An 18,325-nucleotide genomic window follows, 5' to 3' on the forward strand; every position below is an offset into this window, starting at 1 on the left:
TATTGCCTAACGATACAGCGCATAATAATCCGCAATATCTGTTCCACGCTATTCCTCATTAGTACATAATTGATACCGGCACGAGTATATATCGTTCCTGTGCATTGTTCGTGTATGAACGTAATCTCTGCATATCTATGTCATAGAAGAGGATTCAACGAGAAAGTTGTTAACAATCGAAATTGGCAAACAAACGTGTCTAACCTGGCGGTACAATCAGTATCATCTAAAGTATGCAGGCAGCGCCATCTCTGTAAATAGAACTGAACTAAAGTGTCGATTAGTTTCGACACTTCTCACAGAGATGGCGCCACCAGTCCGTCGATAGTTTACTTCGCTGTCGATAATCGTGTGCGACCAGTTTCAGCACTTTTCGCAGAGATGGCGCCACCAGTCCGTCGGTAGTTTACTTCGCTGTCGATAATTGTGCGCGACCAGTTGCAGCAGTTTTCGCAGAGATGACGCCACCAGTCGGTTGTCGAGGTCCTTACTACTATTATCTCTTCTAATTAACTTTCACGTCGCTTGCTTTTATATAACAATTTTATTTAACAAATAAAATTCTTTAACAAATTAGATAAACTGAAGTAGACGCTTAGAAATATAAATCTAGATTTTATAAAGGAAAATTTTGATGTGTTATCGTTGATAGCGCAAAAGTAAGGGAATAATAAATTTGAAAAACGTAGCGAACGAGAGTCTCTTTTTTTTAGATAGTACGAATTAATTTTGAAACAATTTCCTATCGATAATGAACCTTCCAAGGAGCGAAAATAAATGGCAGTGAATGTGTTTGCTGAGATGCGGAAGTCGATAACGTCACACGGTAGTTCACTTCGCTGTCGGTAACGGTGTGCGACTAGTTTGAGCGTTCATCGGAGAGATGGCGCCACTAATCGAAAATAAATAATTGAATAAAATTTACAAAATATCTTTACAAATTCTTGCACTTATCTGTTACTCTCTCAATTTGATTATAATCGATCATTTTATTCAATTCTATCGAATTTCATATTTGATTTCATTTTAATTACAGCGTAAAAACTAATTAAAATTCTCCTTTAATAATTCATTTACCTCCTTGATGCGACGGCCACACCCATCATCCAACACAAAAGAAAAAGATCAGGAAACTCTAAGGTGCTGAGAGTTGAATGAACTCGAGTGCGTAGCGGGGAACCGGAAACGTTCGTCAGAGTTTCCGGATCTCCGCTGCGAAGCACGAGGAAGATCCACCAGGGAGTTAATTTTAAGATCTTGCTGTTTTGCGTGCAACTGCTGGCGCATTCGGATTGCACGTTTGCGTTTGAAATTTTAAGGGAACCGCAATTGGGCTAATAAAGGTTTAAACGTTTATTCTAACAATATAATTGTTAATAGCCATCGAATATTCGTAGAACAATTTAATGCGATTACTTTGGGCCAGAAAAATACATTGGATGATGAACCCATTCTATGTCTAGCCTGTGATCATAGTAATGGTAAAATTTGTTTAATTTACTTTATAACAGAAGGGGAGAAACTTAATCGTTAATAATTATATAGTAATAATAATATACGCGTGGATTTATTCACAACCGTTACCGTTGATGATAATTTTACATTTATTAAACCCTACGATCTATCACAATTAATTCTTTTTCTCTTTCGGCTGAGGATCGTACAGAAATATGTACAGCGACGAACGAAAGTATTGGCACACGCATACGTACATCCATAATTGGTTTTCAATTATGTATATAGTTATACATATATAAATTGGAGAAAAAACACAATATTTGGTTAATCTGTTTCATTAATATAATAACTATTGACTTTATACATATACGGTTTCAGGATGCACATTTACAACTTTAGATAAAGAAAAGAAACCAATAAAATGTATATTAACAGTTGTTTTTACTGACACAAAAGCGTTGGATTATTTGGAAAACGCGTGCCACCTTTTACAAACTATAAAATAGAAATTTTCATAATATTAAATACAACGCTTACTAATATCTTATAATATTTATGCAGAAGAAAGTCGATTATCAATGAAATCAATTAAGAAAATCGATTAAAGTTCACGATTATATTATGAAACTCACTTTTCGAATACTGTGTTACTTTCTACCGCGTTCAAACTCGACATTTTCCAAAATAATGGACGGATTTTAGTATTTTAATACCATGAAACAGAACAGTGGTGTATGCTATAATTTAGGGTTGCATACGACCCTCCAAACAGATGCATTCAAAGAGAAACACACAAAAACTGAATCTCTCGAGGGAAAATTTACCCATCAACAGAACAATTCAAAAAATCTACCTATAATATAGACAAAAACAATTCCAGTAATGTATTTCAATAAATTCAATTCGGTAGATACTTTTCGATACATCGAATTGTATAATCTTATATTTTTAAATCCCATTCGAAACATTTCTGGGCTAAACTGGCAAAATACATTTGAAGTCAGCGTACAACGAGTGAACAATAGCTGAAACAAATGCGAAAGCTATCAAATAATTAGTACACTCTTACGCAATACCATTTAAAAGCAGTAATAAAGGAAACGATACCGCGTGCTAAAGTATCGGATAAAATAAATGAACGATGTACAAAATATAAACTTATAAATACGCCAACACTTCGTTCCAGTGGAAATAGCTGTATCCTATAATCAGTGTACACTTGAATTTTCTTTATCTGCCAATACTTTGATTTATCGCCGTACAGTTGAACAAACGGGTGCTAACTACGTAAACGTAAATCGCATTTCGAGAGCGACGAGAAACCGTAATGAAATTTGCACATCTATGCGTAAATATATTCGTAATTATACCGTATAGTACAGGTACATGTACATGTACATATATACAAGCTAGGAGTGTAGTGGAAAATGAAATAAGTCTCCTTTTAAATTTCTTTTCGCTGGATATGTTAAGAAGGCGTAAAGCTACGGAACTACGGTATTTAATTGGTCCGATTCTTTTTTTTTTTTTTGCAATTAGCCCGATCCTGTTTTGAAAATATTACAAGTGAAGCTGATCGTGCCTGCAAGCGAACTGTTCAACTCCTACCACTCTATTAGAACCTGTGTGTCCTTCTCCTCAATCAAAATTCGAAGACGGTAAGAAAACGTTAAAGTTTAATCTTAAAACGTTCGATCGTTTTAATGGATAAGTACAGTTGTAGAAATTCAAGTCCAATAGTATAAGTATTTACGGAAGTATTAATCATAGTACAAGTAGTTTTCCGACGATCTGTAGGAATTCATTCTTATTAAATTACGCTTCGCACTTTCTAGATATACATATATGTATATATACGTACACATATACGTAAACATGTATACGTATATGTATATTTATATATAGCTAAAATGTAATGGTTTTATTTGTACTTAACGTTCTAAAACTGTATCTCGCTAATTATCGCGTTGATAAAGTACATTTTTATTGCACTCCAATTACTCTGCAGTCTGACGTACGCGGCACGAAATCGCTATATCCTCTGGCTTCGATCATTGCCAATTGTATTCGCGGTAGAAAAATAGAGGGAACAATGTGAGTGACGAAATCAAAATCCAGGCATGTACATGGTACTTTCGCGTTACACATCGTATACGATCCTTATCCGGAAACTCGTATCCACGTGGGACGTATAACGCGAATATTGGAATGCGCGCGCGTCCTGCAATTTTGATGTGTCGTCAATTGTCGTGAATAATCCGCAAAACCGGCGCTGTTCGTTATCCTAAACGGTCCGCGAGGGCGTTTCAAATACTTCTGCTAGTTCGCATAGTTTTGCACAAGACTCGCCGAACGATTAGTCGTTCGATCGGGACAAGAATAATTTCCCCACGTATCTACACGGCTACCACACCAATATTCACTTTCTTCATCCCGTTCGATTACGGAACACCTGACACGCATCGAGTAAGTACTACTGTTCCAGCAACGATATCTGTTCGTGCGCCTCACCATCGGAAATACTGAACGTTTCGATCCTCTTTCCGGGTTGGATTATCTTCTTTTGTCATAGCTTCGTATGCTTCACACTGTCCGTCCAATAATTTTGTATTGTCATCGCTTCTAACGAATTTAGGAACGAATCATTATCCAAGCTATACATTTCTTCGGAATTATCCTGCAAATCAACGCGAGACTTTTAAAAACAACCGTGCCATAATCGCTAACGCATCTTAACAATTAATAAACTCATTTATTGTTTTTGTCACAGATTGCTCGATGACGAGCCGAGATCATTCGAGGATCGTGCAGTAAATTTCACTCGTGGATGGTAAATGATTGTTCGTTAAAATACAAGTAAAATAATCGAATTTCAGTAGAGTTCTTTCCTGGTCAACTTTCAAGATAAGTCAAATACTCACGCGAATAGTGGAATCATCGATATAACCAGAGCTATCAGGATTGCTGCATTTGTCGCTATTTAGAGTCTGCGGTGGATTCAAATACCTACGCCTGTAAATGGAGATTGTTCTGAGTAACGCTCGAAGTTGTTATCCATTGCCAACCAGCCAGACGAGCAAGCTCGCAACGCGTTAATTACCTATACATAATGAATCCAAGGCTACCCATTGTGCTGAGTAAAACTACAGTCGCCAGGCAGCTTCCGGTAATAGCGGCAATGTCTACGGCCGATCGCGTGGCGCTTTCCTCTTTCAAATTGTCGCTGTTGCTCTCGTTATAATCGGACAGAGAGGCTTCCTGTACCTGATCCCTCTGGAAATCTTTTGGAAACGTGCTCCGTGCTCTGCTCAACCGCGTGGACTCGCTTACTCCAACTAAAAACAATTTACGTTCACTTAAACGACACCATCCCTATAGTTGAGCTTCGAATCTAAGATCACTGCCTTCGTCGAGTACCAGTACCTTCGAGAACCGACGCAGCTGTAGCGAAGAGATGCGGCTCGATGAACTCCTCGTCGATCTCCACGTCGTCGGATCGATTGAACGTCCTCACGCTGGAACTGCCAGCGGACGACGGCAGAGAGGAAGAGGAAGAAGACGACAAAAGCGAGGAAGGCTTCGTTTTATTCAGTACCAGCCTGAGTCTAGACATCTCTTCCTGAAGCGGCAGCACCGTGAGATCCTCGACACCGTTCGAGCTAGCATTCGGACTCCCGTTCTCGTACACTTTCTCCTCTTGCTCGTACTTCGATCTGCTACCGGTCTTGTTCGTCGTCAGGATCCACGTGATCTTGCTGTCCTTCTTCGTCGCCGGATTCCGCTCCCTGTCCGCCACCTCCGCAACCCGTTGCGGCGTTAAGCTTCCGTTCGACTCGAGGCCAACCGCGTTGCTCGCGTTCCCGTGGTACCTCTCCGAGGGACTCGTGCTGGTCTCGACCACGCTCGCCCCGACCTCCATGGGCGTCGAGATCGTGCTTGGTTGCCTGTCCAGGACCACAGCCGTGTTCGTAGGCGGATGAAGCCCGATTGCTTTCGCCACCCGGAAACTTTGCCGCGATTCAGGATTCTCCGTCTCGATAGAGGCCAGCTCGGACGTGGCTCCTGAGCTCAGGCGATCCCGCACCTGGTCGCGCGGCTCAGCCGTGCTCGACGGCACTGGGTTTCCTAGTATCACTGCAAATTATACACACACACACGTTTAGCAATCTGTCGGAAGGCGTGCTCGAAGGAATTGCTCGACGCCCATGGGGAGACAGGCGGGACCAAAGGTTTCGCAAGAACCGTCTGGTCGAGCCTTGATCTCCTCGAGCGACGCGCTGGCGCTTCTTTTGTTATTGCATCGCGGTGCACGCATCGCGCGTCGGTTCTATCTGGACCGTGAACGCATTGGACCGTCGTAGTTGGCTCGAGTTTACCATTCTGGTTACCCGCGAACGCGTCAACGACACGAAAAACTGCCAACTGCCCTTAAATACTGTAACGATCATTTGGAACGCACCGAGAAATTGAGCGGTAACCCAGAACCAGTGCATCCACCAGTGCAGCGTCATCGCGTCATCCGCGTGTACCTGGAACAGAGGGCGTGCGCGAACGTTAGTCTGATCGGACGATTACGTAACGCGTCGTTATTAAAACACGCGAAATCGTTTCGACTCTCGACGCAAGATACACACACGATCGTACACTTTCGAACAAGCCTCTCGTTACGCCTTTAAGCATGCCTGACAATTACGATTACGCAAGGGTAGCTCTCGCATTGGAACGTGTCTCGATCTCCAACGGTTGCTCGACCGATTTTATTAACTCGAACCTGTCGCTTTTAAAGAGACCACGTGGAACGACGACCGTTGGCGAATTTCGTCTCGTTGCCCTTCGGCTGCGCTTGTCAGGACAATGGTCCATTATTCACGCGGGTAACGCGGGAATATTGGGCGTCAGCGTGGACAAAGTGCCGCTCGAGCCTCCGTGCTCGAAAGATTGATTTAGCGCTCGAGCCAACGCGGCTCGCACTACCTGCCGTTTCCTTTCAACGACCACGCGAAAACCGCGCGGACAACAACGCCAGTTTCAGGGCCGATAAACCGATCTTCCCACGTTTATCGCATTTCTTTCTCCCATCATCGACGGTCCCTGTACCCGCGGCCAGTCGAACGGCCATAAAAATCGGCTGCTCGAATGAGTAATCGGTCGCTCGATCCGCTGGAACGTGTGACTCACCGCCAGAAAGGTTCAAGAAAGGATTTTAAGACCGGTGATCCGCTGAATCACACGAACGCTGCATCATTCGAGCGGCAGAGAATTTCCGAACGGGTTGGATTAGGTAACGCGAGCCTGGCGAGCCTGCTGGCCCAACCCTAAAATGAACCAGGCCCGCTGAAGAAGTTTCGCAAACCAGATCGCGCTGCGGGAGGCGGAGAGGATTCGCACGGTTCGACTAAGTTCCCTGACAAAAAGGAAGAAAAAAAAATAAAGAATCCGGTACAGTTATTCGCACGGACCGGTCATGCTCTCCTGGCTGTAACCAGTCGCACCTGGATGCGTCTCGCCGCGACACGACTTGTTTGCCTCCACAGACTATGTCACAATTTAACCCTTTGCACTCGGCTCCTGGACGTTAGTAACAGGGACTAAAACAGCAACGTTTTAGCGATATTTTAACAATAGTTTCTATCGCTAATCAGTGGCACTTTCTCATATAAGCATCGTGGAATTGTAACATCCTCTATTTCCACTTGGTACTATCGATAATATTTAATATAACGAGTGCTCTCTTTCTTTATACTTGTAAGATATATAATCTTTAAGTTTACTGTCAGTAGCCATCCACCAGTTTATGAGAGGGATCCAAAAATCTTTGTATAGAACCGTGCAGCACCCCCACTAATTTTAACCATCAGCCGCCACTGTTGCTAACGTCTCCCAGCAATAGAAAATGTCCGTTTCAATAGAAAAATTCAGCGAAACGCGCGTGCTTTAAAAACCCGCGGTGAAACGAGTTTATCCTTCGCGGTCACTAATCAATGCTGACGTCCCCTAAGCGAGGACACCCGAGTGCAAAGGGTGAACCTGCCCAGAGGGAGGTTCTCGATCGAGATAGAGTAAAACGCTTGAATTGGCTTGTCGAAATCGCGATCGCGTCGGATATGGAACGGCGTGACCGTAAAGGACATCTCTGAATGACTCGCGAGCGACGAGGATGACGATTAGAACCGTGTCACCGTCGTAGTTGGACGCGTTCCCCCCCTTGGCATTTTCTGTCGTCGCAACAGCGTCGAGACGAAGACGTACTAATTGCAGTTGTACACCGAGTCGAAGCGATTCGAGTCACGTACTGCGTTGACACCTCGTCGACGGGGTGTTCAAGGCGGTGTCAAGGAGCGCAACCTCGTCGCAACGGATTAATCGCGGATGAATGAAACGCGGGCGCGCGTTTGCTCGTGAACCGAGATCCGGCGAAGAACTGAACGATCGCCACCGGATTATATCCGACACCGTAGCGGTGAATCATGCAGACAACTAGGCGCAATAAACGCGGTACGTGTAATCGGGAGTGTGTTACATTATCGATATTGAGAACGTGGACGATAATGAGAGACGCAACACGCTCGAGCAATATCCTGCGAGGAGAGGCTTCCGCGAGATCGTGCCACTTCGTTTCTAGACCAAAAAAGACTCGCCCGCTAATCGGGCCGTTTTATGCGCTCTCGTTCACGGCGCGCTGCCGTTGGGTGGGCATTCGTTAATTCGAACGTGATTAGAGATTCGAATTTTCGAACCTCGGTTATGGAAATAGCGCGCGATCTGTTCTATTTTGTTGCGAGCGAAGCTGCGTCCTCGGTGGGGCAGCAGTTCCTCGTTCGAGCAATTTTTTTATCGACGTTTCACGTAGCTTGAACGAGTTCCCGGTTGTTTACGAACGTTTCTTCGAGAAGAATCTACGTTTTCTTTGTATTTCCGCTGCTATATGGCCACTTGTTGCCAGCTTTTATTCGAACCGGCGAGGATCGAAGAAAAATAAGGAACAAGTGGCAACGGCAGTTCTTTATGTTTCTTCGGTTTATGTTAGAGAGATACCCATTGCACGTACGTCAAACATATTCAGTATAAATAAACAGAGGAGAACAGTCAGCTGATCGATATCCATTTTTTGGACTTTGATACTGATCGTATCTGATAAAGATGAAAGAAGGTATCTGAATTGCTGGCTTGTTTTTCACAACAGCAAGAAACATGTATAAGACTATTAGACTTTACTTGGTTCTGAATAGGACGATCTAATATTAATTAGTTTTTTTTGTTTCTTTTTTTTTAAATGGAATCATACGTTTTACAGTGTATCAATTAATTTATCTCCTCCTTACTTATTTTTGTTAATTTTGTAAAACTACACACATACATTTGCACTCGCAGTTTTTAAACGATGCACGATATTTTTTGCACAAAGTTGCAGATGGTAACACGATAAATTTAAACACGTGTAACTTTCTTTGTGTCCGATATTGATATCAATTATTGCTTATACGCCATGTATTTCGTACTAAAACTTGATTATCTTATCTCATAAATTCCTCAACAAAGTCACAGTTTAAATAGAACAATTACAATACATCCTCCTCGCTGTTCCCTATCATTCTGTAAAGAATGATATGTACAAAGAACATGCTCGAAAGCTTATATGTAAACAGATGTGCACAAGTTTCAGTTGATAGACGACACTGAAATTAGTACACCTTCTACGAACTGAAGCATTATAAATTATGAATACACGGAAATAACTAGACATTTTCCTTCTTATCTGATAATAACGAGCTGCATCGATTAATACTTTATCGAACAATCCCATTTAAACAAGACGAATTTGATATTCATATTTTCCTTACATCTTGGCGTCTCCTAAGAGAACATATTCCGCTGTTAACAAAGTTTTAACAAAGTTTTAAGTGTCCTAAGCGACTCGAGATGTAAAAAGAGAGGAGTTATCAACCACTTTGTCACGCATACTTTCAAAGGCATTCGAAGGGACGCAATCGTCACTGGTCCACTTAGTCTATTATTTCGAGAAAGGTTTCGAAACCCTCGATATGGAAGTATGGTAAGCTGTTAAGCACGTAGAAAATGGTTTAGCCGAGCAGTATCTGCACAGCGTTAAACCGAAGCCGGCAATAAAAGGCGTTACATAAGAGCATCATGGCGACTCGTTTCCTCCAGCAGCGCTCGGTTCACTTTCCATATTTAAACCGTCCGTTTGGTTGACCTTCGGCTGGATTATACGCGAATGGCTCAAATTCAACTTCCACGGGCCTCGAAGGTCGCCAGCGCGGGAACCGATACGTGACCCAAAAAGATTGCCCTCCGAAAAGTTCCATCTGGGTCCACGTGACGAACACATCGTGTAGATATCGCGTGTAATCCGACGCGATGTAATACCCATCGAGCGAAGCGGGGAAACGAAAAATCGAGCGAGCACGGGACTTTTTCGCCGGTCAGGAGCTGCGGTTCTGTGACGCACCGCGAGAGAGCCATGCATTATCGAGCAGCCAGAGAGTCTGGGTTACTTCAGCTTTTCAAGCTAATGGCCATGAACTGATTAGTGCGCCGGGATCGTGTCTCTGTTGCCGCCGTTTGTTAACAGGCAATCCGGTCCACGTCGAGCAAAGGTTAATTTTAGCGATTGACACCGCGCGGCCTCTAATTGCTCGTTAATCACGTTTCCCGATCGAGCAGTTGTTCTCGTCTGACCTTTCCACCTCGCTGCAGTCTCTGGCTATGCGTTTCCTTTCCATCTGGCGTTTTGCGATCATCGCGGTGTAACGCTTTGGCGACGACGTCGACGATGCTCGACGATTACCTTCGTCTGTGTGACGTAAACGAACAAAGGGCGAGAGAGAGGCAAAGGTGGTGGAACAGATCGGGGCATTGTTCGAACGGATCGGTTAATTTCCACGCTAGGTATCGTAAACACAAACGTTTCGATCTCTCTTCCGCGTTTTCGCCTGGAAGGAAAGATTGGTTCCGTTTAGAACAAGTGATCGTTAACACGTTCGCAGTCATGTGGGTCAGGATAGCAGTGGCGCGGGAAGCCCATGAATCGTATCTAGGTCGGTGGCGATTCGAACCAGCCGATTTATTTATCGTCTGGTTTGGTACGTTACCTAAGTACAGGCTCGTCTCCAGGTGGTGAGCGTGCAAAGAAATTCCACGGTCGACCGTAGGGAATGCGAATTCGCCTCTCTACGTGGCGGATTGGCCAATGGCGATAACCGCAACGGGTGTCTGTCTGTTCTGTTTCACTTCGTATCCGGTTCGACAACGTCGCTTTTCCCTCTTATTGTGTCCTTGCAAGCAACACGATCGTAACCAGGCTGAAGAAAAGCGACAACCATGGATCGTTCGGATTACCAGATTGCATAATGCCCTGGCGGGCTACCTTGCTGGTTGCTCCAACGGCTAGAACAGGTTTTAGGTCCTGAACCGTTCGCGCAGAGATCGATCGATCGGTGTCGAATTAAATGGATCAGTCGCAAGGACACGTCCCAAGAATTTAATAACGAAACGAGCCACTGTCCGAATGGAAGAACCGAACGGTGCGATTCGCGCGGTTAAGAAAGCGTGTAGCTGCGGATCTAGAAAGGTTCGCGGAGTTGTCTCGCTAGCGAAACGCTTTTATTTACCTCGCGAGACGTTCACCCGTAATTATTTCGCCGCGCGTGAAAGAAATTCTCGCGCGCCTCTCGCTCAGGCTCGTCGAAACATCCTCCCGTGACTGGTAACCGGCGCGAACGATAACCATCTGCCTCTAACTGATTAGAAGCAGAATCGTGTGAATCTCGGTCACGGAAGCGAGAAAACTGGGTGAATCGCGTTCACATTCGGCTGTGAAAATTTCGAAACGGTCGATGGGCTCCGCCAGAGCAACGCGCCGTTACCGATCCGGCCAGGCCAAGTATTTCTAAGCTGCATACGTTCGCGGCTCTGTCTCCATTCGGGACGCTCGCAAGCAAATCGACTGGATCGGCTGCTCGATATTTCCTTTTCACTTTCGCGCCGTTGCTTTCGTCTCTCCTCGCGGCGCAGCTGAAATTCGTTTTGGTTCACTAACCGACTGTTTTCTTTCCTGGAGTCGGCCAGTGTTGGCCACTTGCTTCATGCTTTCACTCGTCGAGCGGTCGAATCACTTCTTTTTTTCGACAATTTCGGTGGAATTCTGAAATCGATCCGATAACATCACTTGCAGTTGATCAATTTTGTTTCTCTCAATCTCGCAAGTTTATAGAGTAGCTATTGTTATAAAAAATTGTCGTTTGCGTTCAGTTATTCGTGTGGGAGACCATATTTTGCTTGTAGCAAATGAAACTACACAATGGATTAAATCACAAAGATTAGAAAATTCAAATAGCTTTTAGAAGATAGAATTAAAGAGTTGGCGTGCTGATAAAAAAAGCAGGGAATGTCCACTGAATACTACATAGAACAAAACGAGACTACGTCAGTATTATTTGTACTCAATGGCACTGCAACGAAGACGTTACAAAAGAAAAGAAAAATAAATTGAAGCAAAATACGAAGATTCAGGGTTCTAAAGAAATTTTACAACTCTAAGCCTCAGCAATTTTATGAGACGTTACCTCATGCGTAACAAGCACTAACTATTAATAAAATACGCTTTCTTTCTGTTTAATAGTAACACAGAAATAAAGCGAACAATCTTAAATCTCGTTTCAACATTACAGCGTGCAAACCTTTCTATACAATTTTCAATTAATATATAATGACTATAACTAGATTAATAATTCTTTTGGCTAATTGTAACATCATCTTCACTTTGTGAACTACACAGTTTAAGCTCATCGAATCTCGTTATTTTGCCGATATACTATATTTTATGACATTCCTACTTCTTTCTTTTTACCGTTCACATAAATCCACGATGATATTTAAAGAGTAATACGGTAACGCTTACAGAAGACAGTTAACGAAGGAGGGGAAAGGCATCGATCTCATTCTGGTTGAAAGTCTTCGTCAAACAATTCTTCGGGCAGGTGCACGTATATAACTCGATAAGCAGTAATTCCGAATTAGAGCAGCAAACGCGTACTCGAATTAATCCAATTCTCCGTAGCCTGTAACGAGATTTACGTATCCTAGAGGGAGGCACGATAATAATATAAATTCGATCGCCGGAAACCGGTCCTGGATGGGATTAAGGCTTACGTCCTCGCCCTTGGTCCTCGTCGGCCGGCTAACTGGGAATTAATTCGTTCTTCCGAGGCTGTCGAACGCTCGTGATCGTGTCCCGGCATCAAAGCGTCGGAGGAGCACGAAAGAACCCGTGCCAAACGGGAATCGTCGCCTCGTATCTTCTATATTCAACCCACGGTTGCGCCACTCTTTTCGCGGAACTTAACGCCCTACTCGGTCAACCGTCGAATGAGAATTTATCGTTCTACCAGCTCACGCTTCTAATCTGATCGATTTCACAAAAGCTGTTGCCTCTTAACTACGATACAGGCTGGCTCTGCGCTGCGAGCTTTTCAAATCATTTCTATTTACAATTCACTCCACAATGGCTAGGAAAAGTGTTCGCGTCCGCCCCGTTTTACCGTGTAACCGTTAAATCCGCGTTTACGTGGAAACCAGATTGACCCAGGTCCGGTTTCCTTTTAATTCAATTTTAATTCATATATATATATATATATATATTATTATCTGTTCTGTTTGTTCTTTTTCTTTCTTTATTCTATGTGATTATATAAGTATATATATAATTAATAGGTTTCTCAGAAGGATAAATACGGACTCGCTTGGTAGAGAATCTGCATATCTATCTAATTATATCTTATCGCTGAAGAAAATACGAAAGCATTTCCACTATTCATAATGTTGCGACAGAGACGACTCTGACTCGTGACTCGATAATCACTCGTAATGGATACGTTTCTGAAAGCGAAAGCTCCTAATAACGCAACTAGCAGTCACGCTTGCGTGCAAAAAACAGTGAGAAAGCAAGGACTCGCTTTCCTCGGCTGTTCGCTAAAACACTTCATTATGCTCGATAAATCCTAATTTTAACAACTTAGCCGCGCGATTAGGCGTAATACGCTTATTAACCTTGCTACGATAGCCGAAACTTGTTCGATTTTCATATTCCATATTCTTATCTACTCAAAATATTCCTCAGTTTCAAAGTACACAATTGACCAAATCTGTAGGAGGGTTGATCGAACAACATCTAAAATGAAAGTCCAGCCGAAGATATTGTACATAGAGACATTTTCCTCTCATAGATAAATGCTTCCGCTTCCGTTAACCGAATCATCCTTCATGCGAAGGCACCTACTACTACGTAATAAGCGTATCTGCCATGTTCGCCACTAAGCATATTTCCGATAATGTGTCGGATAGCCGAAGAATTCCAAAGCGCTGTGAATTAATCGCGTACGAGTTTCTGTATCAAAAGCATCGTGTGTATCGCTAATTCGTCTTCTGTATCTTCGTCAGAACGTCATTAACGCTGGAATTATCAAGTCTGGTTCGTAACTTCTCGTAGAACTTCTGTAATTTTACGATCATTCACTTTCGCGAATTTTCCACGATTTTTCGTGAGAAATGCGAACAAAACGTGCCTACGAAATTAAAATACTTTAATCAAAAACTTTCAAATTTAGTACACGGAATTCATTCAATAGTAGGAACGAAGTTCCTATTTGGAGCTACTTAAAATTCAACAGTTAAAGCAACAATCATGATCAAACAAACGAGGATGAGTTAATTGTTGGTTTCCTGTTTTCGTTCGTTAAGCTTATCTAATTTCCCCTACACGGTGACCTCGTCTTTTTCTGAACGGTGAAAAACCGCGTTACTCTGCAAATTGATGTATCTTTGTGCATTCTGCGAGATAGCGCAAAATCGTTGAATTGATGATTTTATGAAGAATCATCGAAACGAAACGAAGTATTGAAATTGAAGAGAGCCATGTGAACTGAAAGAACCTGGTTGACATAGAAAACATATCTAGCGAAAGGTGAGAAGTGAAGTTGGAGGGAAAAAAGGACTGTAAAAATGGATCCTCCAGCGATACAAAAGGAAGAGGAAAAGTGTGGACACGGTCGACTGGTAAGAATTCAAGATAGTTCTGGATCGCGAGAAGAAAAACGTAAACAGAGAGGGTGAACACGTGACACGGTAACACGACTGTAAAGAAGTATGAGTTAAATTAATAATTAATCCTAGAACTCTGATCGTTTCTTGCGTGTTTTATCATACAGAAATCGGAACTTGTTACACACAATGGTTTTCGCATATAACAATAAAAACTTTAGACCACGATGATTAAATGTAAAGACTAGAATGAATCATTTCTTGAGAATTTTGTACAAAACGAAAACAAGCCCTACATTTTTGGATTCGAGTCTCTAAGGAGAGAGTTCAAAGAGACTCTTCTCAAGAGTTTTAAGATTTAAACACCACGTATCATCGCTGCATACCAACAGCCGATACTTTAACGTGATAAGAAGGGAAAGCAAAGGAAAAAGTACGTCTACGCGATAGGATATTTCGCGATATGCTCCTGCCGTAAACTATTGTTTATTATGCACGCTGGAAGGATAGCCGAAAGAAGAATTCCCTTTCACTTGCCCTCGCGTCCTGGACGAAGAGGATCCTCTGATAGCGAGCGAAGAAAACAATGGGCTACATGGTGGAATCGCTGATATTTCCATATCGCTCACAGAACGGGCGGTAACTCACCTGTTCGAACAACGGCTGAATAAGTGGCGCGAATCACCGAATAGTAGATGTTACGCATCGAAAAAGTACTACAAAAGAAGAAGAAGAAACGGTTGATACACTTACGGCGTTCGGACGGAGCGGTTTGTGCAACGTCTAACCCAGATAAACTTTCTTCTTCGGATCCAACGGGTTATGAAAACGGAATCGCAACGAGATAACTGTGCTACGGTAATATGTATACGCGAGTGTCGAATTACCACGAACGGCGTAACGGGGGCTAAGAAAAGTGAACGTCGAAGGAAATGAACACTACGCGCGCATTAGCCGTGTGCAGGGGGAGACTGGATAAAGAGAAAGAGAAGGAAGGAGAGAAAAATCGCGAACCGTTCCGCTTGTTTGCACCACGACGAGTTACGAAGAGAATATGTAGAGGAATATCCTGTCGTGGAAATTCACTTCCCGGGCGGAAGTTCGAGGGAGACCAGAATCGAGATACGCGCAACGCGTTCACGATAATTTAAACCGAGAAAACATACCAGCCAGATCTGTTATTTGTCTGTTGCGACGCACTCCTATGTCTACTCCTACTTAACCCAACCTAACCATTACTTATGTATAATGAACCGATAAGAGGTTCAGCGGTTGCATTCATTTTCTGTTCATTCGATTGGACAATGAATCAATTCGATTATTGATTCGTGGACAATAATCGCGGGATACTTCAATGCTGACGAAGGTTTATCGCAATAAGCCGTGACTTTAATCGTAACGATTAACATAATCGGTAAAAACGCTAATCTACGAGATCATCTATAGCGTGCTAAAAAATAAAAAGACAAAAAAGAGTAGGAGAAAGCTTGGCATATTGTGAAATATAATCCAATGCTTTCACTCGATATCGTGCAATAGGTTACACGAATGCAAAGAAACGAGTGTTCGATGCATTCTTTAATTTCTTAATGTGCGAGGGAAAATTTACTGACTCCAGCATTTCAATTTGAATTCAATTTCTCGGCTCGAGGTAGCGTATTTCAGTGTACGATAGAGAGTTGGTTTGCAATTCCGAGGGAATTTCTGCAGATCGGGACTTGTCACACTGTTTATCTTCCGGGTCAACTTTCGAGGCAAAGAATGCAAAGGGAGGAATAAAATTCACCAGCGTCGTTGCGGTCTGTGTACTATTCCTGGAGATTCTTGAGGAACTCGTTGCTCTTACTTGCGAAAAACTATCTTCCTGTTTGCGCTCTGTTTCAATGTGCATTAAGATACACGCATCAAAGTACCCAATAGTAATTTCTAAATAATAAAATAATCGTAATGAGAACTTCAATCGCGTACAAACATATAAACAGGAGATATATAACGTGCGTGTTTTGTACCTTTCTTGTAAAACAATAGATTTATAGGAATATCCTTTCAATGTTAGAGAAATTAAAAAAAGAGACGAAACAATAAAATCAGCACGAAAAAAAATCCTTTCGATCCTGCCAGGATTCGAACCTGGAATCTTCTGATCCGTAGTCAGACGCGTTATCCGTTGCGCCACAGGACCAACTTATTGTATCTCTTTTAAATTTACTACAAATTATAGATATACAAATTATTCCTTGAAAATGTTACAAACAAATCGATATGATACTTAAACACTACAAATGTCTTCTCTAGGTATCATCTAAAGTACAGCAAAAAGCTAATTGTTCATCCACTCCATAGTCCACTACAACAATTTTGATGCAAAGCTTTATTTCCTTCTATTAACGGCTACGATCTACTTAAATGGAAACAAATGAAATTAAAATAGAAAAGTATAGACGTACGAGATAATGATAGGATCGTACAACTAGCAGTTATCTCAGACGTTTCCTACTAAGCAAGGTAAAGTGATGTTCGTCGATACCGAGAAAAGTTGTTAACGGATCAACGAGCCAACAATTATGTGACATTTAACGCCAGCCTGTTATAATATCGACTCACCGTGGCCAACAGAACGAGCGTTAGACTAGCGAATGAAAAAAAAAACTCACACGCACGACAGTCTCTATGATTAGGGGACTGGTAACGTAAGCGGTGCACGTTCGAACATGCACGACACAGAACTGAGACTTTCGAAACAATGCACACCTCGTGACACTTCCGCGAAACAACAATAATCAACACTATCAAACGATCTGCCGTTCTAACGTTCGTTCGATTCCAGAGAATCGGCAATACACACCCAGGCAAACGATATTCCTCCGCTGTTCGTGTTAATACGGGTGGCAGACATTCGGTGTTACGTGGTACGGGAATTGTAAAATACCGCAGGAGCCGAGGAAACACTCAATTCAACGAGTAACGTCAATGTCACCCCGCCACTGTCCATCAGAATTAGGAGGGTGCCGATCCGATCGAAGCGATCCGAAAAAATCGTGTACAGCTGTTTGCCACGAATAAATCATCATTCTCCACTCACCCTTCGTAGTTAGATCAGTCAATTGAGTCACATAACCGCGCGCGTCCCGTTCAAAAACCGGAAAACACCAGAGAAACACGCCGAGAACTGTCATAAACCGTAGCCACACTCGCCATTTTGGTTTACACTGACACTAAGGAACGAGCAGCGAGGTGTTTTACCGTAAACACGCATGCGCGCGACAGGTGGCTGCCCGGGTGTTGAATACCGCCTGTAATACATTCTCGATATTCGAAATGACAATAGCTTATTCGTTAGAAACGTTTCACTGCTTACCCAATTGATGTAATATTATAATTTATCAGTAAACTTGATACACGCAATAAATTGTTGCACTGACTTTGAATCCACAGCACGTGTCAATTTTGCACCTTTCTAATCAACTGCGATTACCTGTTGTTCCTACTTGATCGATAGTTGGTTGGTCGTTATCGTAGCTTGTTACCTTAGCAACATCTGTTACAGGTGTAATTTATTTTATAAAATAGTGCGGTAATTTTCTATTTTCGTAAACAATTATTTTTCGTTATTTTAAAGATCGCAATGTATACGATATGTAAATATTCTAAGAGAATTTTACAGTAATAATCTATCACTTATTTTACTGGACACTAACAGAACACATACTTTGCTCGAATTTATTTCGAGCGATTAAAGAAAGTTACAAAATTTTAATATGCAAAAAATAGATTGTTTAGGTACTGTATATTATCCAGAAAATTAAAA

At 42.4% G+C, this 18,325-nt stretch overlaps 1 protein-coding gene and 1 non-coding gene across 6 annotated transcripts; both read right to left on the reverse strand.

The window, feature by feature from the left end:
- Positions 1-2,992: 2,992 nt before the first annotated feature.
- LOC143426807 (uncharacterized) lies at positions 2,993-17,743 on the reverse strand. Of its 5 annotated transcripts, none has more exons than XM_076900460.1 (6): positions 17,600-17,743; positions 5,918-5,987; positions 4,882-5,592; positions 4,559-4,793; positions 4,380-4,470; positions 2,993-4,135 (listed from the first exon to the last, which is right to left on the reverse strand). In XM_076900460.1, the coding sequence occupies exons 2-6, from the start codon at positions 5,967-5,969 to the stop codon at positions 4,025-4,027; spliced, it is 1,200 nt and encodes a 399-aa protein (XP_076756575.1). In that variant the 5' UTR covers positions 5,970-5,987; positions 17,600-17,743; the 3' UTR covers positions 2,993-4,024. The 5 variants fall into 5 exon arrangements, with proteins under 5 accessions (XP_076756575.1, XP_076756574.1, XP_076756578.1 ...); XM_076900459.1 differs by having other exon boundaries at positions 17,363-17,737; XM_076900463.1 differs by lacking the exon at positions 17,600-17,743 and adding an exon at positions 17,122-17,333.
- Positions 16,627-16,699, reverse strand: Trnar-acg (transfer RNA arginine (anticodon ACG)). The gene has a single exon. It is a non-coding gene; the product is annotated as a tRNA-Arg (tRNA).
- Positions 17,744-18,325: the final 582 nt, after the last annotated feature.

Source organism: Xylocopa sonorina, chromosome 9 (genome assembly GCF_050948175.1).
Source record: "Xylocopa sonorina isolate GNS202 chromosome 9, iyXylSono1_principal, whole genome shotgun sequence".
In the NCBI taxonomy this organism is placed as follows: domain Eukaryota; kingdom Metazoa; phylum Arthropoda; class Insecta; order Hymenoptera; family Apidae; genus Xylocopa; species Xylocopa sonorina.